Genomic DNA, 26536 nt, shown 5'->3' with positions numbered 1-26536 from the left:
CATATACTATGATTTCATTCATATAAAGGTTTTATTTTTTTTTCTTTTTTTTTTCATATAAAGGTTTTAACAGGTAAAACTAACTATACTATATAGAGAACCATAAATCATAAAGAAATGCAAGAAAATGATTATTAGACTTGTGGAAGAGAAGGCTGGGTATAGGAAGGATTCAGGGACAGTAGAAATGCCCTTTACACAGATATTAATTCATCTGTGTAAGTTTAATGAACTTTTCTCTATTACCTTATTTTTGCAATAAAAGGGAAAAAAGTAAACATCTTCAAATAAGCTCTGGTAGCAACGGCAATTGGCAGCTGAAATGTGACTGTACAAATCATGCAAGAAATGGGCGGAGCTATGTGTCACAGCAACAAAAAGGAAAGTGATTGGAGAGTAAACGGGCGGAAATGGTATTTATTCAAGGACAAAGGACGTGGAGCACGGTCAAATCAGAAAGAAACCTCCAAGGCTAGCCTGCCAAAGAAAAATGAGCACCATGGGCAAAGTAAGCAAATATACTATTTGTTTGATTCTTGGGTTTTTGTCTCTTTATATATTTGCTAAAACAAGGTTCCTTCAGGGTTACTCTCAGAAAGCAATCTAAAGTTGATCAAAATGATCTGAATAAATTCATGCCAGGAACTTACTTTTAGGAAATTACAGTGGATTTGCCAAAATACTTACTACCTGAATTTTTAATTAAATATTACTTATAAAGGCCAAAAAAAGAGAGATTTCAATAACTATGCTATAACAACGAAATAGAATTTGCATCTGTTAGAAATAAAGTTAAAGAAAAATATGGAAAACATAGCATATTAATAACTAGAAAAAGTAGATTACAAAGTATTACATAGAAAAGATCCCGTTTAGGGATACTGAAAAAATTTATACCAAAATCATAAAATAAGTGATAAAATTACAAGTGGATTTTGTTTCTTTTGTTCTTATTTGTATTTTGAAATTTCTTATCATTAAAATATATTGTATCTGCAATAAGACTAATATTTAAAAATATAATCCAAAATTGCATGACTATCAAAAATTATGTATTCATGTGTCAAAGACTGGGAAAGCATAACAAAAGGAAAATAGTAGCATGAGAACAGAGGATTATAGGTCTGCTTGTTTCTAGTTTCCTTCAATGTTACTTATATTTGAAATTTTAAATATAATTTTAATTGTAGTCTATATAATTACATATTAATTATATAATTAATCTCCCTCTCTCCCTCTTTCTCAGGTTATTAAGTGCAAAGCAGCTATTGCCTGGGAAACAGGCAAGCCCCTCTGCATAGAAGAGATTGAGGTAGCTCCCCCCAAGGCTCATGAAGTTCGAGTTCAAGTAAGTAGGGACATTTCCTAGACAGCACAGACAAGGCACTAAGTGCAGACTTTGTTTCTTTAGGTCAGGCCTGCATGGTATGACTGAGAGTACCTGGAGTTTCACTTTCACCTATGGCGGAACTATATTTTTAGATCCATATAAAAACAGGCATTATCCGAAGAGGGGCAAATTACTAATTATCATTTGCTACTGATAAAAAGCTTAAAATGTATTTGAATTTATCTTAATATTAATCATCAGCCTGAGGAATTTGACAAAGGAATTCACTTTAGATTGGAATTAGTTTTCTTTTTGTTTTCCAGTTGCCAGTTATTGGAAAGTGTTAAAGGAAGATAAAAAAATTGGTTCCAAACAAGGGAGAGGAAAGAGCTGCAGTGCTACCCAGGGCAGTATAAGAGTCCTGGCTGCCCAGAGGAGGGAGAAGTGTAGGTGAGCAGGGAAAAGAGACTTCACTGTATAGACAGAGATCACAGATAGAGAGCTGGGACAACTCCATTTTCCCCACAGCTGGCCTGGCTTACATTTTTCCTCAGGACCACTACAGGACAGGTTTACACATGAGAATGATTAAGAGAACCTCATGAACAGAATCTTGAATAATAAGAGATATGCTGGTAATTGAGACAATCCTTTACCTGATACCTCTTTTAACTATAAAAATATTATTACCCCTATTTCATTTCATATGATTTCAACAAAATGTGCACAAGCCCTAGAAACCTATATTTCCTCCATTCCCTCTTCCTAAAAGATTTTGTTTAACTTTTCCCCATTACCTTTGAATTTTTCTCTCCTGGAGCCAGTAACTGCCAATTTTATCTCTGTATGATTTGCCAGTAGCAATGAAAGTTAGAAAACAAAGGTTTATTTTTTTATTTTTATTTTTTTTTGAAAACAAAGGTTTATTATTTAGAAGAGGAGAATATATGCTATTTTTTATTGCTGTTTTTTTCCAAAATGTAATTCTTTTATTGAGCTCCAAGACTGTTGTAAAGTTTCAAGGTGACATTGGGCCCAAGATTAGCCTCCTAGGGCAGCCCCGGTGGCGCAGTGGTTTAGCACCGCCTGCAGCCCGGGGCGTGATCTGGAGAACCTGGATCGAGTCCCACGTCAGGCTCCCTGTATGGAGCCTGCTTCTCCCTCTGCCTGTGTCTCTGCCTCTCTCTCTCTCTGCATCTCTATGAATAAATAAATAAAATCTTTAAAAAAAAAAAAAAAGATTAGCCTCCTAACAACCCCAATGATACGACAGAAACAGGCCTCAAGTCTTTGGTTGCTTTGTAGATAATTGCCACTGCCCTGTGCCATACTGATGCCCATCCTATCAGTCCTAAATTTAAAGAGGCCCTTTTCCCAGTGATCCTTGGCCATGAGGGTGCAGGAATTGTGGAAAGTGTTGGGCCAGGAGTGACCAACTTCAAACCAGGTATGTTCTTTGCTGATGCCAATTAAATGGAAATGTCAGGATAATTTCAGGAACTGATAGAGTCCTGGCTTTGCATGCTATAATTGATCTCTATTTATATATGGGAACCATCTTTTCCAAAGACAAACTAAGACATACAATCTATCACAGTCTAACAATGGGATGGAGTATGTGAAGTCAGAACTAATAAAATATGGAAAATATGGTCACTTTATTTATATATAGCACTGAGAAACTGCTATGAAGCAAAGCCACAAAGTGGGACACAAATGAAAATTTATAACAACTTCTAAATAAAACAGAAAAATAATTTAGTATCATAAAGAATTTCTTTTTAACGATTTTATTTATTTATTCATGAAAGACAGAGAGGTAGAGACATAGGCAGGGGGAAAAGCAGGCTCCTTGTGGGGAGCCCAATGCGGGACCCGATCCTGGATCACAGGATCATAACCTGAGCCGAAGACAGATGCTCAACCACTGAGCCACCCAGGTGCCCCTCATTGAAAGGAAGTTAAGGGGACACCTGGGTGGCTCAGCAGTTGAGTGGCTGCCTTCGGCTCAGGGCGTGATCCCGGGATCCAGGATCCAGTCCCGCATCGGGCTCCCCTTAGGGAGCCTGCTTCTCCTTCTGCCTGTGTCTCTGCCTCAATCTCTCTGTCTCTAGTGAATAAATAAATAAAATCTTAAAAAAAAAAAAAAGAAAAAGTTAAAAAGACAGTATATACAATACTTGGGGGAATCAGCAATCATGTAGAGTAACAAAATACTATAGCCATCTATACTTTATGCTAAACATAAAATATATATCATAAAGAAGATTCATCTGGTAGAGACTTTTACAAGCTGTATCTTAGGCACCATCCAACATATGGCCTTTCTTTCCAGGTGACAAAGTAATTCCACTCTACATGCCTCACTGTAGAAAATGCAAATTCTGTCTGAATCCACTCACAAATTTATGTAAAAAACTCAGGTAAGTCCTATACACTATTAGTAAGATTATAAATTGGTATAATATTTGGGGAAGTACATTAGCAATATCTAATAAGCTTCTACCCACCAATACTAGTCCTAGATGTATATAAGAAATTGTTGTAAAATTACTCAAGGAAACATATGCTAGAATGTTCACTGCAACATTGTTTATAACAGCAATTAAAAATAGCCCAATGTCACGCCTGAGTGGCTCAGTGGTTAAGTGTCTGCCTTTGGCTCAGGTTGTGATCCCGGGATCCTGGGATCAAGTCCCACATTGGGCTTCCTGCAGGAATTCTGCTTCTCCCTCTGCCTATGTCTCTGTCTCTCTCTGAGTGTCTCTCATGAATAAATGGATTTTAAAAAATCTTTTTAAAAAATAGCTCAATGTCCACCAACAAGAGAATGGATTAATGAATTGCTGTGGAGTAACACAGTGGAATATTATATAACAATGAAAAGGGTTAAACTTGATCTACATACAACAACATAGAATAGTTTCACATACATGATGTTAAAGGAAAGAAGCAAGTTTCTGATAAATATATTTAGTGAGATATCATATACAAAATAATACAATATACAGGGGAGCCTGAGTAGCTCAGTTCTTTAAGCTTCTGACTCCTGATTTCAGCTCAGCTCCTGATCTCAGGTTTGTGAGATTGAAGGCTCTGCCCTCAGTGGAGAGTCTGCTTCTCTCCTTCTCAATCTCTCTCTCAAATAAATAAATAAATCTTTAAAAAGATAAAACAACAGTAATACTATATATATAATATAGTTTATGGTTACATGTGTATGCAGTTAAGGTATAAATATATTACTGAACTGATAAATGCCAAACTCAAGATAGTAGCTACTTCTATAGGAAATGAGGAATGAAATGAGGTACAATAAAGTAATTTATTCCAAGGCCCACAGATAAAGTCTTAGAGCTAGATTTTGACCGTAGACATTCTGACTCCAGAGTTCAAAACCTTTATCAACTTATTCTTTAATGAGACTACATACAGAAAAACCTCCTAAAAAGGGGGAGGGGGGAATGCTTGGGTGGCTCAGCAATTTAGCATCTGCCTTTAGCTCAGGGTATGTTACTGGAGTCCCGGAATTGAGTCCTGCATGGGGCTCCCTGCTTCTTCCTCTGCCTGTGTCTCTACCTCTCTCTCTCTGTGTGACTCATGAATAAATAAATAAATAAATAAATAAATAAATCTTAAAAAAAGAAAAGGAAAAGAAAAATCTATTTAAAAAAAGAAAAGAAAAATCTATTTTAAAAAAAGGAAAAGAAAAATCTATTTTCCAGTTTTCCTTCTCCCAAAAAAACTCTAGAAGATACCTTTATTGGGCACGGAGTTTAAATTTTATACTCAGAATTTGCACAGAGCACAGCAGCAGCAAATAATAACATCCATATTATTCTTTAATGTCGATTGAAGCTAGTTATTTCAGAAGCTAAAATTGTACTACTCTTACATCTAATTACTGTGCCTCAATTTCCTCATCTATAAGATGGGAATAATAATAATGCTTACTTCACAGGGTTATTATAGATAGTTAAAGCATTAATACAACCCTTTGCAAACTTTAAATAAAATAATAGATTTTGGCAATGACCATCAATTATTTCTAACTCCACAAAAAGAGAGATAATAAGGTATTATGTACCTCCAGATGAAAATTCACAGCACCACCTTTGAAATATTCCTACAAAAATATAAAACCTAAATTAAATCAACCAGTTAGATTGAAAATACTAGTTAAGAGGAAATACAGGGATGGGAAAATGTGTTACACCCAATTATAGGAATGTAATCAGGAAAATTCAGAATGGAAAAACTGTACAGAACAAATGACTGTTTCTTCAACAAATAAATTTCAAAGAAAAAAACAAGGAGGGAGGTGAGAACCTATCAATTAAAAGAGATAACACACGTCAACTAAATGCAATATCTCAACCTAAAAGAATCTCTTTGAGATACATAATAAAATATTTACAAATGAAACAGTAATGAGTGGGGTTTACTTCGAAACCATCCCATTGGGGAGGGTAGGTGCTGGGGAAGAGTGAGCCTTGAGGTGGGGGTTGGGGGAGTAAAAGATGCCAGAAGAACAGCCCTGAGTTGATAACTGCTAAAGCTGGGATATAATTGCACAGGCATTCAAAAGGCTAGTATTTCTCCTTTTATGTACAGTTGAGTTTCCATAAGTTTTTTTCTAAGAATTATTACATACAAACCCTCAAGAGAGTTTCTGGCACATAAAAAATATTCAATAAAAAGTTTATTATCATTATTAACTTTAGAGTACTTCTGACTATATATTTAGGTGAAAAGACTCAAGTCATTTTCTCAATTTTTCTATCTCATAAAAGTGTCATAACAAATATATAACACTTAACTGTTTTTTCAGTAATGTAACCAGTGGTCTATTTATGTTCTCTCTTTATTATCTTGTTTTTTTTAATTTTTAATTTTTTTTATTTTCTAGTCTAGTCAAAAATCCTATTGTTGATCAAGAACTAATGGAAGACAAAACCAGCAGGTTTACCTGCAAAGGAAAACCAATTTACCATTTCATGGGGACCAGTACCTTCACTCAGTACACTGTAGTGTCAGATATAAATCTTGCCAAAATCGATGATGATGTAAATTTAGAGAGAGCTTGTCTGTTTGGATGTGGATTTTCAACTGGCTATGGAGCTGCAATCAACACTGCCAAGGTAAAAGTGGTTCATCACCAGGTTGCATAAAATAGAATTTACTAGGAGATGGAGTAATAAAGCAGCTAGCTATTCTTCAAGCCTTAGCTCTGTCATTTATTACTTCTATGACTTTAGGCAAGTTATTTAACCCCTCTATTCCTACTCTCTGCAATAACATCTAGTATAAATAGGTATGGGGATAATCAAATCATATTACATATGTAAGGCACCTAACTCAGCAGCTGGCATACAGTCAGCACTCAGTTCATGTTAATTTCTTTTCCTATACTAGTATGTTAGATCACAGACTATCCCTGCCTTAAATATAGCGTGCTTAAATATGTCACCTAAATATGAATGTTCACCATGGGAGAGCAGACCTAGTCAAGAGGCAACAGAAACTACAGAAACTCCCACCCATCTCCATTTAGTCACCTCTGCTTTCTTCCTGATCCTGTAGATTTCTCTCCCTCAAACTGGTAATTCACCTCTGGTTCTTATCCTGTCCTTTTGTGGCTCCAAAGGCGAATCTCAGGTGGCAGCCCTGATGGTGGCAAGATGCATCCTTGGAATCTCATGTTAGAATTTAGAAACTTTCACAAAACTGTTTAATGAGAGACTGGACAGGTGTCAGTATCACTTGGATGCCTCAAACAACCGCCTTGATGTCAGTCTTCGATCCTTGAGTTCAAACTGCAAAATGCATCCAGAGTGCTCTTTCTAAACAGAAACAAAACAACAAATGTTGTTTCTAAACAACAAATGTGAAGATTTCATTGCCCTTTCATTACTCCACTTTTCCATCAGTGGGGTAGTGATTCTCCCTAATTCTACCTTCACAGGGTCACCATTCCCCCAAGCCTGACCCTCAGTTTCTGGGCTCCAATCACTGTGGCCCCTGGGCTTTCCATACATGGCTCCCATCAACACTGCCTGGAAAGCTCCCCGCCCCCTACACATACACACACCCCTCTTCTGGCTGTCTCCATTTTTTTGTCATTTCCTACCAGAAACCCTCCAAACTGTCAGGCGTGTACTGGGTGTCCCTCTCAGTTTCCCCTAAAGTGTCTGTGCTTATTGTCCCTGTCTCTCTTCTTATCACACTCTGGAGAAATTTTCCATTTATTTCTCCTTCTTATTAGACTATTTGCTCCTTGAGGGCAAGAACTCTCTCTTGTTCATTGTGGTATCTCCAGAGCCTAGCCCTGTGCCTGGCACACAGTAGGAACTGGATAATTTTTCAATGAATGAATGAAAAAAAGCCAGGTTCATATGCAATCCTTAAAACATCTTGATAAGGCTTGATCCTCAGCTTTGCAATCTAAATACTCCTCTTTATCAGGTTACCTGCAGTTGTTCAAGTGTCAAGGAAATAAACTCAACCTAATCAAAATTAAAAACTGATCTAATAGCCATAATATCAAGATAAGACTTTTCATTGAGAATCAGTCAAGCAGACAGAAATGTTGTTTTTGGCTATCAGTATATTAAAAATTAAAAACAGTATAGTCAATCAGAAAAAGACAATTTCATATGGTTTCACTCATATGTAGAATATAAGAAACAGTGCATGGGAAGGGAGGGAAACTGAATGGGAAGAAATCAGAGAGGGAGACAAACCATTAGAGACTCTTAACTATAGAAAACAAACTGAGGGTTGCTGGAGGGGAGGAGGGTACAGGGATGGGGTAATTGGGTGATGGGACATTAAGGAGGCCACATGATATGATGAGCACTGGGTGTTATATGTAACTGATTAATTACTGATAACTACATCTGATGTACTATACTACATAATAATGTACTATATCTTGGATAACTGAATTTAAATTCTTTAAAAAAGGAAAATATAAAATAAAATAAAATTTTGTTCTGATAACAGTAAAGGGAAGAGGAAAACAAGTGGATTATTTTCACCTAGGTTTCTTTTTGTTTTTGTTTTGTTTTGTTTTGGTTTTTGAGCTTATAATTCTAATGGCATTCAAATGATTCTCCAAATTTAGCCAGTGACTCATCCATTTTAATCTTGGCAGACTTCCCTCATTGGCTGTATCATTTAGCTTTATGACAAGCAGTCTTTTTTTTTTTTTAGGCAGTCTTTTATTTATATGTTCCTGCCTCTACTTCACTCTCTTCCTTTAAAAAAAAAAAAAAAAAAGTGAGACCACTTCCATTTAAAGTTAATTTATAATTTTGCTGCCTGCAGGTCACCCCTGGCTCTACTTGTGCTGTCTTTGGCCTAGGAGGCGTTGGGCTTTCCACTATAATGGGTTGTAAAGTAGCAGGAGCTTCCAGAATCATCGCTATTGACATCAACAATGAGAAGTTTACAAAGGCCAAAGCCCTTGGAATCACTGAATGCCTCAATCCTAGAGACTTCAATAAACCCATCCAGGAAGTCATCATTGAAATGACCAATGGAGGTGTGGATTTTGCCTTTGACTGTGCAGGTGGACCTGAAGCCATGGTACATATAGTTTTTATAATAGTATATAATAAATTGCATGTATTAATATTATTAAACTATTTAATAATATAAATATTATTAAATTGGTAGTATGTATATCAATAAGGTTATTTTGAATTTAACATTAGTATATTTATGTATATGTAAATTATATATTTATATAAATATTATTTATTAATAATATCAGATTATGTATATTATTAATATTTGATTAATAAATGTTAATACTTACTTGGATTATTAATATTTCTGTATATTCTTCCACATGAAGTTTAGCAAAAAGAGAAAACTTAGAAATAAACATTTTAAAAGAATTGTGCTTATGAGAAATGATAGAGAAAAAAAACAGAAAAGGCAGAGTTAGAGGAGGGAAGAAGACAGGGTGACACGTGTCACCCCTAACAGCTGGAGGCATTCCATTCCAACCTAAAAGCAGAGTGGTGAGAGGTCAGCAATCTACAAACAATCCAATTCCATTCGTCAGATCTTAATAAAAGGGATGCCAAATTAGGTCCACATCATAAATCTGAAATTTTCAATATATTCAATATATTAAAAACATACATACACACACACATACTTCAAGATTAAAATGTAGACCTTTTAAAAAATAAAAAAATAAAAATAAAATAAAATAAAATAAAATGTAGACCTTTTGTCCTAAGCACTACAATTCTGTATCATTCAGATTTCTTCTCTCAGGACAAGCTACATAATTTGAAGGCCTTTCCAGGCACAGAGCCCTGAACAACTACACTGGCTGCAGGCCCATGAAACCAGCCTTGTTTATTCTACTCTCAAAAGTGGGGTAAAGAACCAATCACACAGACTACACATGGAAAAGTTAGCTTGTCAGACTGCCTAACCTCACTTTCCAGCGGATGGTCACTTGATGCCTATTTGCTCAAAGAGGCTAAATCGAGTTTTGTTTTGTTTTATGAGATGACTAACAATTTATCAACTGATTATCTGCCATGGATTCTTCCTATTTCATGAAGGAGATCTGTGGAGGAGCTGTGGTGTTATGCCCTTTTATTTACAACTTCATTCAACATGGCTCTCAAAACCCTCCTCTAGGGAGGTTATAAAAAATAGAATTCTGTACTTCAACATCCCAGTAGCAGGCTTTGTACAGTTCTTCCCCTTGATTTTTACCCAACTGATGCATTCTCCAGAAGAGAATGGAGATGGGGAGGAGCTGCTGAAAGCATGAGGCTCCCTTCCTGGGTCTCCCCTCTCAGAATGGTTTCATTGGAATAATGTAACTGTTTAAAGGAGGATCTAGCAGGTAATAAGCACTCCATAAATGTTAGCTATTACCGAAAACTCATGCATTAAGGGCTTCTTATCCTATACTGGTCCTTTGTGTTCAATGCTTCAGATCCTGCTTCTTAAATTATTGTTGGCATCTGCAACTTACAATGTGCCACATCCATTCCTCCACTTTCCACAGCTCAAATTTTTTTCAAACATTGAAATTCAACCTATTGATATTATTTTTCCAGTATGGAGATTCTCAACACTGGCTACATTTTAGAAATGCCTGGGGAGTTGTTACTATCATTGTTTGGTACCAATGAATGGGCCATATCCCAGGATATTCTCATGAGTCTAGGGCCCAGGTACAATATTTTTTACAAGTTACTCCAGTTGAGAACTACTTAATCTAAATCTTGGCAGGTTCTATTATTATTTAAATTATGGAATAGACTTACAACAGAGAATCCAAATAAGAATAGATGGGTTTAGTTATCACAAAAAGATCAGCTATCTACCCATCCACCATGTTTCCATAACTAAGGAAATCTAAATTTCTTGGTTGTAGAGCAGAGTCCAGTAATACCTGTGAATGAACTTGAATTCAATGACCACTAATGCTCTTAAGCAGCCTAAAGGAGGCGCCTGAGGGGCTCAGTCAGTTAAACATCTGCCTTCAGCTCACGTGGTGATCCCAGGGTCGTGGAATCGAGTCCTATATCAGGCTCCTAGGATCAAGCCCCATATCAGGCACCTTGCTAAGCAGGGAGTTTGCTTCTCCCTCTCCCTCTGCCTCTTGCCCTGCTTGTGCTCTCTCTCTCTCTCTCTTTCCTTGCCAAATAAATAAATAAAATCTTTACAAAGTAAAGCAGCCTGAAGAACCCACAGAACAATCATAAAGTTACATTAACTGGCAATATTATAAAGTTTTGAGAAGCAAAAGTAATTCTCATCAAAAATTATCAGAAGCTTCTAAATAAAACCCTTTACTTGCATATGATACCCATTTTTAACTAAGTTATCATCAGGGAGATGAATCCCTTGCTTGAAGCTAAGCTCCAGAAATGTAGAACAGGCTAACAGGGGGCACCTGAGTGGCTTAGTAAACTAGGCATTGGACTCTTGATCTTGGCTTGGGTTATTATCTTGGGATCATGGGATTGAGCCCCACACTGGACTCTGCACTCAGTAGGCAGTCTCCTCAGGATTCTTACTCCCTCTCCCTCCAACCATTCCCCTCTCCCATTCTCTCTCTCTCTCTCTCTCTCTCTCAAATAGATGGATAAATCTTCTTTAAAAAAAGGGCCAACAGGAAAGATATTTTAAAATTAAAATAGAAAATAGGAGTTAATATAAATAGCTACCTTCAGGTAATAAGTCTATGAATTTTCTCCTCTCCATGGATCTCTCTATACAGCATAAACAAAAATATTTCTGCCATATAAAAAGTGCATACAGTAAAGCAGTTGCTATTTAGAAATGTTATGAAGTCAGGCAGCCCAGGTGGCTCAGTGGTTTAATGCTGCCTTCAGCCCAAGGGCCTGATCCTGGAGACCTGGGATCGAGTCCCACATCAGGCTCCCTGCATGGAGCCTGCTTCTCTCTCTGCCTCTCTCTCTCTTTCCCTGTGTCTCTCATGAATAAATAAATAAAATCTTTAAAAAAAATAAAGAAATGTTATGAAGTCTCAAAACAATAAACATTTATTCAAATAAAATTTTCATAATACATTCTAAAAGTTCTAGGTCACTTCATCTTCCAATACTAGTAAGACAGACAAAGAGAAGGGGGAGAATTTACTTCAAATTGCTTCTTTTATACAGTGATCAATGATGAAAAAAAGCTATACTTCCTATTGAGACTTTTGTAAAAATAAAAATTGCCCAACAAGTCAGAATTAAATTGAGCACTGACTATGACAAAGGATATAAAACAAAGTTTATGCTTTTCTTCTTTAAGATTAGTCTCAAAAATTAAAATGTTCATCTATTTACCATACAGCTTCTTGTGGAATGGTCATCCACAGTTTATGTCTTTCTCAAATTTCTTAAAATTTTCAACCCTTGGCATTTTTGTATTAACCTCAAACTTGCAGTAGGTTAACATAACATTTTTTCTCTTGTGGAAAGATCAAGGCAACTCCCCTGGGCCACTGTCTTCCATGTAATGACTCAGCTAGTTCTTTTTTTTTTTTTAATGAGAGAGAGAGAGAGGCAGAGTGAGAAGCAGGCTCCCTATAAGGAGTCCGATGTGGGACTCGATCCCAGGACCCCAGGATCATGCCCTGAGCTGAAGGCAGACCTCAACCACTGAGCCACCCAGGCGTCCCTCATTTTTGACCTCACAATGTCAACATGAGGTCATCTGGATTGTTATAGCAGGAGAATGGACAGCTGGCAGGATGTATACCGGGTTTTCTGTTTTGTCTATGAAATAACACACATCACTTCTGCCGATAATCTATTGCCCAGAACTAGTTATATAACTCTACTTCTGAGAGATAAATAATGTAGGAAAACTGATAAAATGTTTTATGAGCAGCATCTAGTGTCAGATTCTGTTTAACTGTCTTGCTCTGTTTTAAATAACATTTTTTATTTATCTTATATTGAGATATACTAAGTTTACAATGTGTACCTCATTCCCTAGGTTCTAGTAGATACCCATCCTCTCTTCATGACTTCAAGGATTGTGTTTTTATGCCTCTGAAATTGCAAATGTTTTAGTACATACCCACAGCAGATCATCAAAAACTTGATTAGAATTTATAATATATATCTTCTAGAATTCTTTTCTAACTTCACATATTTTTTTCTTTCTTGATTTGCAATGATACACATTCCAGATTCAGCATAACTATGGTATTAAACAGAAGAAAATAATGGGTTCTGTTTCTTTTCAATATCTTTTTTTTTTTCAATATCTTTTTTTGATGAAGTTCAAACTTTTAATGAATCTTCTACCTGAAACTGTACAGTGGAGCTTCAAGTATCATCAACAATGCCATAACCTCATTAGCTTGACTAATCTTATCTTATATGCAGAGTTGTATAAATTTTCCCTAAAGTATTGTACATACCTACAGAGTTCATGTTCTACTTTTTCTACTTATTCAACTAATCCTTTTTGTTTTACCTTCTAGAGAGCAGCCCTGGACTGCACAACAGTAGGTTGGGGATCATGTACTTTGATTGGAGTAAACTCTGAAATGTCAAGATTGACTATATCTCCAGTAGAGCTAATAATGGGCCGTACCATAAATGGAACATGCTTTGGTGGTCAGTTTTTTTCTCTTTTAATTTACTCCATAGTAGTATGCAAATTCTTCCAATGAAGATTATTGAATGAAAAGGGGAAAAAATGTTGTTTAAATACTGAGTGCCTAATAACATATCTAGAGACTGCATAAAAGTTATTCTAGGAATTATTTGAAAGTAAACAGTTTTTTTTACTTAAATTTGCCAACATATAGTATAACACCCAGTGCTCATCCCATCAAGTGCCCTCCTCAGTGCCCAGTCACCCAGTTACCCCATCCCCCTTATTCACCTCCCCTTCCACAACCCTTTGTTTGTTTCTCAGAGTTAGGAGTCTCTCATGGTTTGTCTCCCTCTCCAATTTTTCCCTGAAAGTAAACAGTTTGTATAGATGGATAACTACAATTTGCAAACTGAAATGAAATTTGCATTAAAATGAACCAACACAGAGGAACAAAAGGTAAACTTTAATCAAACTGATAATTCCTTATCTAGAAGTAGGAACTAATTTTAACATTTCTTATTAAGAAAAACTTTTAAATAAATTAAACTGTAGAAAATTAAAGATGGGAGGGATAATCCATTTGAAAGCAACTCAAATCTGACCTAGTAATTTAATTCACTCAACAAACTGATTAAACTATCTCCTGTCAAATACCGTGTCTTTACTTGGCTTCTTGGCCAAATTGCAGGTTGGAAAAGCGATTCTATCCCAAAGCTGGTTACTGACTACAAGAATAAGAAATTTGATCTGGATCTATTGGTGACTCACACTCTGCCTTTTGACAAAATCAATGAGGCATTTGACATAATGAACCAAGGAAAAAGGTAAATTAACAAGGAGGTTTGAAAAACCTTTATGATGACCTTATTTGTTAAAAACTAACCAGTTTGTCTTTTCTCACATTTTCCACATCATCACACATACTAGATGTGCTTTAAAGATTAAATGGTGACCTCTGGAAAAAAGAAAAGCTTTCTACTCAATTTCCATAATGTACACTGCCATACACTATTCCAACAGAGAGTGGTGATATAAACTGACACATATTTTCCCTTTCACAAACAACTGTTAATTCAGTTGGGGCTGTTCCCTAGAAAGAAAGGTTTCTACGGTATAATGTCAGGTCATTCTGGTGCAATATAGCCCTAGGTCTCCCATCATTAAATTCTGCAATTAACAAAGTGCCCATTCCAGTCCCTTCAAGGTCAGAACCAAGTGAAAACCACTGATATGTGAGCAGTGAATGACTCATTTAAAGAAACAAAGGATACCTCAACTCTTACTCTCTTGCTTTGTCCGGAGTCTACAATAAGATACAATCTGATCCATGGTTTTAACTATATTGTGCTCCCTTGGTGCAGATCATGAGAACTAACTTATAGAAATGGCCCAACTGGAGTTCTGTAGCAACTGAGGAGCAGGAGAGACTAGGATCAATGATTTTGGTTAAAATGATTAAGCACAGCTTTCAATAGAAGCAAAGAGCAAAACACCAGGAATAGTTTCATAGAGGAGATGTAAAAAAAAAAAAAAAGGAACAAAACAAGAAGATATCACAAAATGGGAGTTTCACAAAATGAAACTAAAGTTACATGACATGAGTTTGAAGCAGAAAATAAATGTTGCAAAAGAAGAAAACAGGTCTATGATGTGAGGACCCTGGCTACTTCCTAGGAAAGTATTTCCTGAGAAATTATTTATACTGACATGAACTCTCTATTTTGCAAACCCATTAACTGCAATGTATCAAGAAGAAGCTCGATAGAAAGAAAAAGAAAGATTATTTAAGCTACACAAATTAACTTAGTGTATAAACCCTGCAATATTTTGCATAATCTCAATATTCTCATAAGGAGTATTCCTTATGTTGGGAGTTAGGTTGGAATATGGGGCATTAGACCCCAAAACTCATATCTCATGCACCACCACCCTTTTCCCCCTTGATTTCTGTGTCATGGAATACACCCACAAGGAATGCTAAGTGGCAGCCAAATGGAAAATGGTGAATTACTTTATTAATAGCTGGGCAAGTCTCCCATGCTTTTAAAGTAGGCCTGATAAATCAGTGAGAGAATGGAAGGCTGAGGGCTAGATACTTGAGTAAGGCCTCCTACTTCCCCTCTGGCTCACTGAGAAAACCACATTACTGCCCACACTGATGGAAAGGTGACAATGCAGAAAGCAGAGGATGGGACTTAGCATATGGGTATAGGAAGCACAACTGAGGATAGGCCCTCCTGCCATACCAACTGCATAGAAGCAAGGAAGTGGAGGGAATACAACACTCAGTTGGCCTCTTAAGGTGCAGTGACCCTGACTCATGGCAAGGAAAGGACATAGAGGTTCTCCCTCCACAGGTAGAAAGATGTAGTTCCCGTCCCTGGGTGAAGAAAACATATATGCATGGCAACCTGCTAATGCCAGGGATTCCATAGCTCTAGCAGTAAGGTGGAACATAAGGAAGTCTCTGTCCTTGAGGCTTACCTCGTTCTTTGCTTCTACATGTTGAAGGAATTATCAAGGAGTAAGAATATTTAGATTCTCAGAAAGCATCATCCCAATACACCAAGCAGTGACTATTCCAAGACAAAAACCTCACTACAATCCTAGCATGTTCTACTTTATAGCACCATTGGGCAGCACAGACCTCACCCAGGGTCACATGAAGGTCCCCAAGTTTTCCCAGCTTATTAGCACCATATATGAAGTATTATTAATTCTATGAATGGAAGAAGATGCCAAGATAAAAGAAATTAGACATAATTTGTTAATTTCTTTTTTTTATAGATGTCTATAAAGAAAAATTAAACCAAATGTCGAAATAAAAGTACAAAAATTACTTGTGGGTCTTGGTTAAATTTACCACAAAAATTATGCTGATTGTTGTCTTATTATTAACAGCCTTCGGATAGTCCTGACCTTTTGAAGACACCAGGAATAAATTGGAATACTATCTGACTGAATCTGAACCTGTCTGGGTTAATTTACAACCTTTAATAATGAACCACGGATTGCCATGAATTTAAACAACTATTTAAAGTTAACATCTCAACATCAAATAGTTATAAACATTACAGCATTTGTATCCATAAAATATATTAATATTTCCTGTTTAGTAATTATGATAACTGGTGTGTTTATGAATAGAATTATATGATGAGAATTGTTCAAAACTAGTTCTGGAGAGGTGGGAGCGGGGAATGACGGGTAAGAAGTAAAGCTTGTTGGCTATATGTTTATAATTTTTTAGGTTGGGTGATAAATATTCAGGGTTTCATTACACTGTTCTCTCTACTTTTGCTTATGCTTAAAATTCTCCATAATAAAATTTGATTTTTACTAGAATGACTACTATATATGTGTACATAAGATACAAGTATCTTTAAAATGTCATATATATATATATAATGCTGTTACATAATTTGGGGGTTTCAATAAGCTACAAGCTGATCTTTAATAAGCTGCTAAATAATTTCCTTCTTGACATCAGGTATTTACTTTTCTCTTAGCCCTGCTTTACCACTATGAACTATAATCACAAGTAATGGGATATCAAAAGCTATATAAATGGGTAGAGATAAATAAAAAATGAAGATTTTTTTTAAGATTTTATTTATTTATTCATGAGAGAGGCAGAGACCTAGACAGAGGGAAAAGTAGGCTCCTCACAGGGAACCTGATATGGGACTCAATCCCTGCACCTGAGATTACCACCTGAGCAGAAAGCAGATGCTCAACTGCTGAGCCACCCAGACATCCCAAAAATGAAGATCTTTTAAGGAGAGGGTAATTTGGAACAGCTATCAGCTCACCATAATTCCTGAAACCCACTCGTTTTATTAAATGTTTACCACATGTTGAACTGAGAGAAGATAAACTTCCCGGAAGCGTTGGCAGAGAAGGGTGATAATATTTCAAAGTAGAAACTTACATTCGGGGTTACTGCAGACTCTCTTTGGTTAGAAATGGAAGGCAGTTAATCTGTCTGTAAATGCTTGCTTGGTTACCATTGCGGGGAGTAGGATATACCCAACAGGTGGCTGTCCTTTCCCATACTATTCCCTGTATCAGGTGTGTTCTATCTCCTCCTCATCCCCTGGACTCCTCTCCTCAATCTTTCCCCAGCTTCACGAACTTCCCACCTCCTTTTCAGCTGTTGGCAGCCCTGGAACTGTTTGCCTTCCCAGATTTCCTTTGGCTCTTACTGTCTTTATGGAAATCTTAACACATGCTGCTTCCATTGTTAGTTTTGCAAGAGTCTGTTTGTAAACTTCTTGAAGGAAGAACAGTCTTTGAATGCATCCCTCTGTTAAGTAGGCTCAATAAATATGTGGTGCATGGAACACCTGGGTGGCTCAGCTGTTGAGCACCTGCCCTCAGCCCAGGGTGTGATCTTGGAGTCCCAGGATTGAGTCCCACATTGGGCTCCCTGCGTAGAGCCTGCTTCTCCCTCTGCCTATGTCTGTGTGTCTCTCATGAATAAGTAAATAAGATCTTTAAAATAAAAAAAAAAAAAAGAAAGAAAGAAGTGGTGCTTGACCAAGTTCATCCTCATGAGTATCCAGTTTGTATTAGCCCTTCTGAATGATATTTTTCCAAAACATTTTCTACAGGCCTCTTTTTTTCCTAAAAAGAGATTCACAAACCTCATCCTAATAACTCAGAATGGTCATTATGAGAATAAATTTTTATGTAAAATTGTGATACAGTATCTCCCCTCCCTCTCCCTCTCTCTTTCCTTCTACTTCTGCGATCACTCCTGCAGTCAATGGCCCCTGCGTCTACATGTCTTCTAATTTCCTAATTCCGGTTCTGTGATTTGGAAAACAAACAAAAATTTCATTATTTTTCACAAGGCTGTTAAAATTACTTATAGAATCACTGAAAACCCAGAGTGATGTGTATGAGGTTTAAAGCTTAACCTTGATCATTCCCTTGGCAGCAAAGGCCTTTTTTTCTTATCCATGCACCTAGCTGAAACTTCTGGTAAATGTAATCACAGTATAATTCTCCAAAACATACACCTAATTCCGAAGTCACCCAAGCATTTCTTTCTTAAAATGATAAATGAATGCTGAATCTATAGGATACTCCAGGAACTAAAATCATGTACCACTAACCATTTGGCAATGTGCAGAAAAGTTCTGTTGTGCCCAAGATTGCAAATCCGAGAAACCACCAAGGAGCGGCCACCGATGCAAGCACACGAGGGTTTATTTACAAGCTCGAGCTTGGGTCCAAGTGTACCCGACACAGCGGAGCAGGGACTTGGACCCTGAGATGGGATTTAGCTTAGTTTTAAGGGCTGCTCTAGGGGACCTTCAGAAGGGGTGGAGGAATTCCTCAAGTTCTGTTTACATTTTGATATGGGGCCTTCAAGGGCATTAAGCTCTGTTCTTATTCTAATATGGGGCTTCCTGCCACTGGCTTGGGCTCTGTTCTCATTCTATTAGGGGCTTCCTGCCCTTGGCTTGGGCTCTGTTTTTATTCTAATATGGGGCTTTCTAGGGCATTAAACTGTAAACTGTTTTTTTTTTTTTTCTGTAACTGCAGTAAGGTAAAGTTCAGCTCTTATTCACAGGGGCCTGGGATGGCTGTACTTGTGCTAACGCTGAACTTAAAGTGGAATGGCCTTAATTTTCTCGGCCTGCACAGTTCCATTTAAAAATTGCACTTTATTTTTTTCAAGATTTATTTATTTATTGGACAGACAGAGACAAAGTATGGCAGGGAGGGGGCAGAGGAAGAGGGAGACAAGACTCCCCACTGAGTGGAGAGCCTGACGTGGGGCTCAATCCCGGGACCCTAAAAATCATGCCCTGAGATGAAATCAAGAGTCAGACACTTAACTGACTGAGCCACCCAGGAATCCCTAAAAATTGCACTTTAAAGACATAAAAATAAATCTGCAAGCTACTGACAGTTATCTATTTCTCCTAAGGGCTCTCAAATTTGCTCTTCAATTTTAAGTGTTACTTTTCAAAATACTAGGGACAACACACAAATCAGTATTTCTAGGATTCCAAGTTACTGAAACAAAACTGGAGTGGAATTTGACCCCTCCAGGGATGGCTGGATGGTTCAGCCATTGAGCGTCTGCTTTAGGCTCAGGGTGCCATCCTAGGATCCTGGGATGAGTCCTGCATCAGGTTCCCCGCGAGGAGCCTGCTTTTCCTTCTGCCTAGGTCTCTGTCTCTCTCTCTATGTGTCTCTCATGAATAAATAAATAAATAAATAATTTTTTTAAAAAACGAATTTGACCCCTCCAAAGGGAAGAAAAATTAATTTTAAAGGTTTTGATTCTCTAACATAGTAAAATATTCAGGTCTATTTTTTTTTCATGCTTTTTCAGTCTGAAATTATTACAAAACTTTAAGAATGTCAGTTAATAGGGTGAATAATACTTAAATGTAGAAGGCAACACAATCACAGTATATTTTTCTGGCAAGAAAAAAATGCAGTTTTAAAGTTTAATCACTCTTCGAGCATCCTAGCTGGTCATTGTTTTCTATATGCTACTACCGCGCCCTCTGGTGTTTGTTTAAAACATTCTTTTTCCCATCTACTAGACCCTATTTTCTTGAAAAACGATTCAGGGAGAGAATAACAACTTTCACATATATCATAGTTGACATTTTAGAAACTACTTTCATGTGCATTATTCCACGTGATTCTCCAGAATTTTCACTGGCCCATAAATTCTTGAGGGCAAGGCCATGTTTCACATTCTTTGAGTGCCTTGCTGATAGCAGGGCCTCCAAGCAATGTGCTCTATGAGGAGCAGGGCAAAGTTTATTAATTTCATCGAATAAATCCTGTGTTACAGGGCAAAGAAACACTACTTTTCTCACTTGCTTATGAGAGGTTCACAGAAACTTCAAACTGAACATATCTTAAGAATGGATGGTAACATGTAGGAGAATGACCCTAGTAGGAGATAGTTGCTGAAAAATTTGGGGGTAAATTTCATGAGATTTGCAACTTCCTTTCAAATGGATCATCAAAAAAATGTGTAGTGTGTGTGTGTGTGTGTGTGAGAGAGAGAGAGAGCAAGAGAAAGTAAATGTGACAAAAAATATTAATTGGCATACCTAAGTGAAAAACATAGAGGTATCCATTGTCCTGTTTTTCAAATACGAAAATTGCAAAATTTTTCAAAATAAAAACTTAGGTCAAGGAAAGGGGATATTTTCCAATTCCAAATTAAGTAAATAAATCACTTTTAAAAATATGCCTAACGGGTGATCAGTCAACCCTGGATTAAACCCCTCATAGGTCAATTTTTTCCTTATATGGTTAAAACTAAGGTCTGCCTTCCTAGTTTTGCTCTCCAGAGCATCAGAAAGTTTAGTCCCTCTGGTAGCTGAAGACAGCTAGAATAATCCGGTCTCCTATAACACCATGTCCTCTTTATTCCTAATTAAATACCTCTAAGTATACTTAGAGTCAATATTCCACATGCAAGTGAAGTGTGAATAAAAGACTAAATGTAGACCATATTTACTCTTTAGTCAGCCTGCCCCATCACTGACAAATATTGAGCTGTATAAAATTCTTAAACATTTCCTTTCTGGAATGCTCTTATTCTATCACTTTAACCCAAAGATAGACCATTTGTCTTCTCTGAAGTTTCAAGGTCTTTTTAGAAGGAAATTATGAGCATAAGTAGGCATTTTAAAATATAGAAGAAAAACAATATCCTCTTAATTTTATTGCTATTAAAGGACATTTTTTATCCTTTCTACCAATAAAACTTGTTTTATAGGTCTACCTACAATGTAGCTAATAAAATTTCAGAACCTGACCTTAAAAATAAAAACGTTTATAATTAACCAAAGGAGTCTAAGAAAGAGATGAAAGAGATATCCCTTAGTGCAGATAGGTAAAAAATAAAATAAAATTCTGCATCATAAGCTACCTTTAAAAACCTGGTTTGATAAGGTATTAAAAAGATTTCCAAAAGAGACAAACCAAAAACCCAACTCTCAACTATAGAGAACAAACAGATGGGAAACAAACCGGAGGGAAGGTGGGTGGGGGAAATGGGTGAAATAAGTGATGGGAATTAAGAGTACACTTACCTTGATGAGCAATGAGTAATATAAGCAACTGTTGAATTACTATATTGTATACTTGAAACTCATATGACACTGCATGTTAACTATACAGAAATTAAAATTTTTTTAAAGTTTATTTTCTCAGGATCCCTGGGTGGCTCAGCGGTTTGGCGCCTGCCTTTGGCCCAGGGCATGATCCTGAAGTCCTGGGATTGAGTCCCCAGCATGGAGCTTGCTTCTCCCTCTGCCTGTGCCTCTCTCTCTCTCTCTCTCTCTCTCTCTGTGTGTGTGTGTCTCATGAATAAATAAATAAAATATTTTTAAAAAATAAGAAAAACAATTTTTTAAAAATACAGTTTATTTTCTCTGGTTAATATTTGCCCATGGTTAAATCTGTGTCACTGGTAATCTAAATGCCTATCTATTATACTACTCTATATACTTTTCTATGTTTGAACTATTTCAATATTTATTTCAAAATAAGAGAAAATAAAATAGTCCTAGCTACAAAAAAAGTTTATTTTCTCTGAAAAAATATTTTTTTTAAAGATTTTATTTATTTATTCATGAGAGACACACAGAGAGAGGCAGAGACACAGGAAGAGGGAGAAGCAGGCTCCATGAAGGGAGCCAGATGTGGGACTCAATCCTGGGTCTCCAGGATCATGCCCTGGGCTGAAGGCGGCGCTAAACCGCTGAGCCATCCCGGCTGCCCCTGAAAAAAGATTTTTTAAAGGTTTCCAAAAATATTTGTTGGTTCTTCTCAGTAATATGAAAACATGTGTGAATATTCACAACTATTACTAGAACGTCTTCTGTTTTTTTCTAAAAGAAATCCATTCTCAGTTAATTTAGTGCTATTTGAACCAAAATGTCTTGTAAAACTCTAAAGACTTTAAAAAGTGTTGCCTTATTCCATGAAAATAACCTCCAAGAGGAATCTGCAATTCTGCTCATAATAGCCAAGATTTTTACCTGGTAATAATATTGTAACTGATACCTGTGTATTTCTAAGCAGTCTTTAAATGTTTCTGCCAAATTAAAAGAGAATCCTTAGCACTTTCCTTTCCCTCCACAGGTACAATGTGGAATTATTAATTATTTCAAAATAGGCGGCGCCCACGGGTGCCGGGAGGAGCCGCTAGTGTCCTGGAACCGAGCGGTGTGGGGGCGCGTGCGGGGCCGAGGCCGCGGCCTAGGGCAGGTGCGTGCAGGTGTCCATGGCCCCGGGCGGCCGGCCGCCTGGCGAAGGACCTCTGTGCGCGGGAGTTCGAGGCTCTGCGGTGCTGCTTCGCCGCCGCGTGGCCAAGACGACCCTGAGGGGAGGCCTTTAGGATGGACGAGCCAGCACTGCACTTGTTTGCTGCCCCCAGGCAGCAGAGCCGGGCGCCTGGTGCTGACCGCCGCCAAGGGCAAAAGTCCAAAACGTCTGACACTTTTAGAGCTAGAAGGACTGCAGGCGCGTCGGGGAAGGGGTGGGCGAGCGGGCGTGGGTTTTTCTGCCTCGTGTGTGAGGCTTTGGGTTAGAGTAAGATGCTGAAGCGATAATAAAGACCACGGCAGACCACAAAAAAAAAAAAAAAAAAAAAAAATTTTCAAAATAATGTAGGAACTAAAAGTGTATGTCTTTGCTATATTTCCTTTTTTAATCTGATAGTCTGAATCCATGTTTCATTTATATTAATAAATCCATGGATGATGATACAAGTATATAATAAGGAAAAAATTCTACATTTGGAATAAGGATAGATCCCAGTGAGAACAAATTTCTGCCCCCTTGCATGATGAAGGGAATCCAATGTAAACAATCTGTGACAGAATGGCTTAGATATTATATCATATTGGGGATCCAGGGTTGTTAGACCTTGCTATCAATCTGAGCACTCAGAAGTGGCAGAGCCAGAACACCCTTGATAAGGAATGTTTATGCTGTTGAACCTATGCTCATGCCTATGGGCACTACACGTATAAGCCCACTAAGCAAACACTTGGGGGATTTGCTAAACCATATCCCCAGGCTGGGTCACCTTCTTCACCTGGTAATTAACAATCTCTTCCAAAATCAGACCTTTTGGTGAGATTCACATGGAACACAAATTTTCTCACATACCATGCTCATGTAGTATAAAAGTTCCAGCCACCTATCTCTTCATCAGATTTTCTTATTACCAATCTTATAACCTCATTCCTTCAAGTCCCTGACTATCTGACCAAATCACTAATTACTGCCTAATAATCAATGTAGATTCTTTTCTCAGGCCATTTCATTCTTGTCAAAGAAGACTCAAAGAGATATACATAGGGGCACCCAAGTGGTTCAGTCAGTTAAGCATCTGCCTTCAGCTTACGTCATTCCAGGGTCCTGTGATCAAGCCCTACATTGGGCTCCCTGCTCAGTGGAGCATCTGCTTTTCCCACTCTATCTACCCCTCCTCCCACTCATGCTCTCTTGCTCTCTCTCTCAATTAAATAAATACAATCTTTTAAAAAAAATTTAAAGAGAGATATACATTAACTCTTAAAGTTCTGTATCTCTGTAAGATTTCCCAAATTTACCTCTACCAACTGCCTAAATTTTGTGCAGGGCATTGTAAACCAAGCTGAGATTCTCTTCCTCCTCTATAACCATATAGGAGTGGAAGCAACAGTGGAACAAACTCATTTGCTCAGGCAATTTACTGGGCCTTCAGGATCTGTATGGATACAGTCCTATATACATAACTCCACTTGATAATGCCATCCTCCTGGGGCATGTGCAGGCTTATAATTCTGTAGATCCAATAACACCTAGTTCATGGTGAGAAACTCAAATAGCATGATCACCCAGCATGTCACAGTTAGACATTTTCAATCATAAGCAGGACTAAGGAGAGCATTTCTTTGCTCTAAAACTCTAGGTTCTCCATATAGTTCTACTACTTGAGCCTGTATAGGCTCCATACAACATCTTGCCATAGACACTTAAAAAACAGTCAGTCCATAAAGGAAAGCATCAACGTTGTTCTCATAACAGTCTAGACCAGCTGAACTTCTCTTGCTCTAGGTTCCACTCAAAGCTGGCAGATTTTAGGTCACACTATCACAGGTGAGAGCTGCCCAAAGATGGTGTTGTCCACACTGGCTGCTGACTCATTAGCCATTCCTCACTTCTCTATTACAAAAAGAACCTCAATGTCATTCAAGAAACAGGCAATAATGAACTCAGGGAAGGTGGGAGTCTCCTTCAGCCCCAAGAGTTAAACTAATCCCATTCTCCTTTGCTAGTGACTAAGTTAGGATAGATATATGACTCTGTTCTGTGAGACATAAAAGGAAGTCTATTAGAGGGTTTTGGGGAATAATTTCTCCCTTGATTTAAAAAAAAGGAGAGCTAAAAGGAAGATCTTTTCTTTCCTACCTTTGAGTGTTGTCCTGTAAGGACATGACAGGCTGGAACTGAAGCAGCCATCTTACAACCATGATGGGAAAAACAAACCTGAGCAACTAAACCACATCCCTGACATCACAGAACAACCAGAAGTTACCATTCTCTTTCATTAAACTGTCCAGCACTTTTTCTTTTTTTTTTATTTAAATTCAATTAGCCAACATATAGTATATCACTAGTTTCAGATATAGAGTTCAGTAATTCATCAGTTGTATATAACACCCAGTGCTCATCACATCACGTGGCCTCCTTAATCCCAATCACCCAGTTATACCATCCCCTACCCACCTCCCCTCCAGCAACCCTCAGTTTGTTTCCTATAATTAAGAGTCTCTCATGGTTTGTCTCCCTCTCTGATTTCTTCCCTTTTGCTTTCCTTCCCTTCCTCTATGATCCTCTAAGTTATTTCTTATACTCCACATACAAGTGAAACCATATGATAATACTAGAAGCCCTAGCTTCAGCAATCAGACAACAGAAAAATAAATAAATAAATAAATAAATAAATAAATAAATAAATAAATAAATAAATAAAGGCATTCAAATTGGCAAAGACGTAGTCAAACCCTCATTCTTCACGGATGGCATGATACTTCATGGGGAAAACACAAAACTCCAAAATTGATAGAATTCATCCAGGAATTCAGCAACGTGGCAAAATATAATATCAACACAACAGAAATCAGTTGCATTTCTATATGATAATAATGAAACAGAAGAAAAAGAAATTAAGAATTGATCTCATTTATAATTCCACCAAAAACCAGAAGATACCTAGGAATAAATCTAACCAAAGAGGTAAAGGATCTGTACTCTACATGACCACTGATAACTACTGATGCAATCATATTTTTTTCCATTTTAAAAAATATTTTATTTAATTTCAACTTGCCAACATATAGTATAACACCCAGTGCTCATCTCATCTGCAATCTGATATTGATACTCTGTGGTGTAGCACCTTTTAGATACTGGATTCCTTCTTGAGAAGAGAATTTCTGTGGGTTTGACAAAGAACCCTCCACCTTACTGGGGATCTCCTATCTACCATTCCTTTATAAGTTGGATTCTTTCCACAACCAGCCAACCAAGATTCTGCCTTCAGCCTTTGACTCCCACCAGGGTCACCTACCTTCACCAGGTGTATCTCACTGGTGAAGTTTCTTTTAAGATCGTCTACAACTATATCCTTTTGCAGGATCCACATGTGGTCCATGGGAAAAAAAACCTGAGTATCCGACTCCACTAAGCTCTGCTCTACTTCATTCTGCCACCAAACAGACTGCTCTAGCCAGTCTCTAGCCTAGTGTGTTTTATTATTTCAGATACCAGATCTTGAGTCTTTCAGCTTCCAGAGAACATATTTCAAGTTTTTTGAGTGGTTTTCTTCTCTTGGCTTCACATGAGAAAGAAGTGCTTCCATCACTCTCACCAGGTGGGAAGGGCATATATAGAACACTGGCAATGCTTCCCAAAGAAATCCTGCCTTGCAATTATTTCTGCCCTTCCTCATGAATCCTTTGCCCTTCCTTACAGAGCTCAGAAACAAGAGAGGAACTAATGCTGGCAGAAGAAACTGTGTCTTACCATGTCCTACATAAGATAGGGTAGTAC

The 26536-nt window shown here is 37.4% G+C and overlaps 1 protein-coding gene and 1 long non-coding RNA gene across 2 annotated transcripts; both read left to right on the top strand.

The window, feature by feature from the left end:
• Window positions 1–352: 352 nt before the first annotated feature.
• ADH4 (alcohol dehydrogenase 4 (class II), pi polypeptide) lies at window positions 353–16783 on the top strand. Its single transcript, XM_025423605.3, has 9 exons — window positions 353–508; window positions 1247–1348; window positions 2636–2777; window positions 3666–3753; window positions 6240–6471; window positions 8660–8920; window positions 13320–13455; window positions 14127–14262; window positions 16340–16783. Exons 1-9 carry the CDS (start codon window positions 491–493, stop codon window positions 16362–16364), a joined length of 1140 nt encoding a protein of 379 aa, XP_025279390.1. The 5' UTR covers window positions 353–490; the 3' UTR covers window positions 16365–16783.
• LOC112644878 (uncharacterized) lies at window positions 1355–2569 on the top strand. The gene is made up of 2 exons (XR_003126853.3): window positions 1355–2213; window positions 2252–2569. It is a non-coding gene; the product is annotated as an uncharacterized LOC112644878 (long non-coding RNA).
• Window positions 16784–26536: the final 9753 nt, after the last annotated feature.

Source organism: Canis lupus, chromosome 32 (genome assembly GCF_003254725.2).
Source record: "Canis lupus dingo isolate Sandy chromosome 32, ASM325472v2, whole genome shotgun sequence".
Classification (NCBI taxonomy): Eukaryota; Metazoa; Chordata; class Mammalia; order Carnivora; family Canidae; genus Canis; species Canis lupus.
Note: the sequence above shows the minus strand (reverse complement) of the source record. Positions and strands in the feature narration are given on the sequence as shown.

Bases quoted from the DNA above. Each gene is read 5' to 3' on its own strand.
- ADH4 (XM_025423605.3), top strand. The intron at 6,472-8,659 runs GTAAAAGTGGTT...TGCTGCCTGCAG, and splicing joins CTGCAATCAACACTGCCAAG to GTCACCCCTGGCTCTACTTG. The intron at 13,456-14,126 runs GTCAGTTTTTTT...GCCAAATTGCAG, and splicing joins AAATGGAACATGCTTTGGTG to GTTGGAAAAGCGATTCTATC.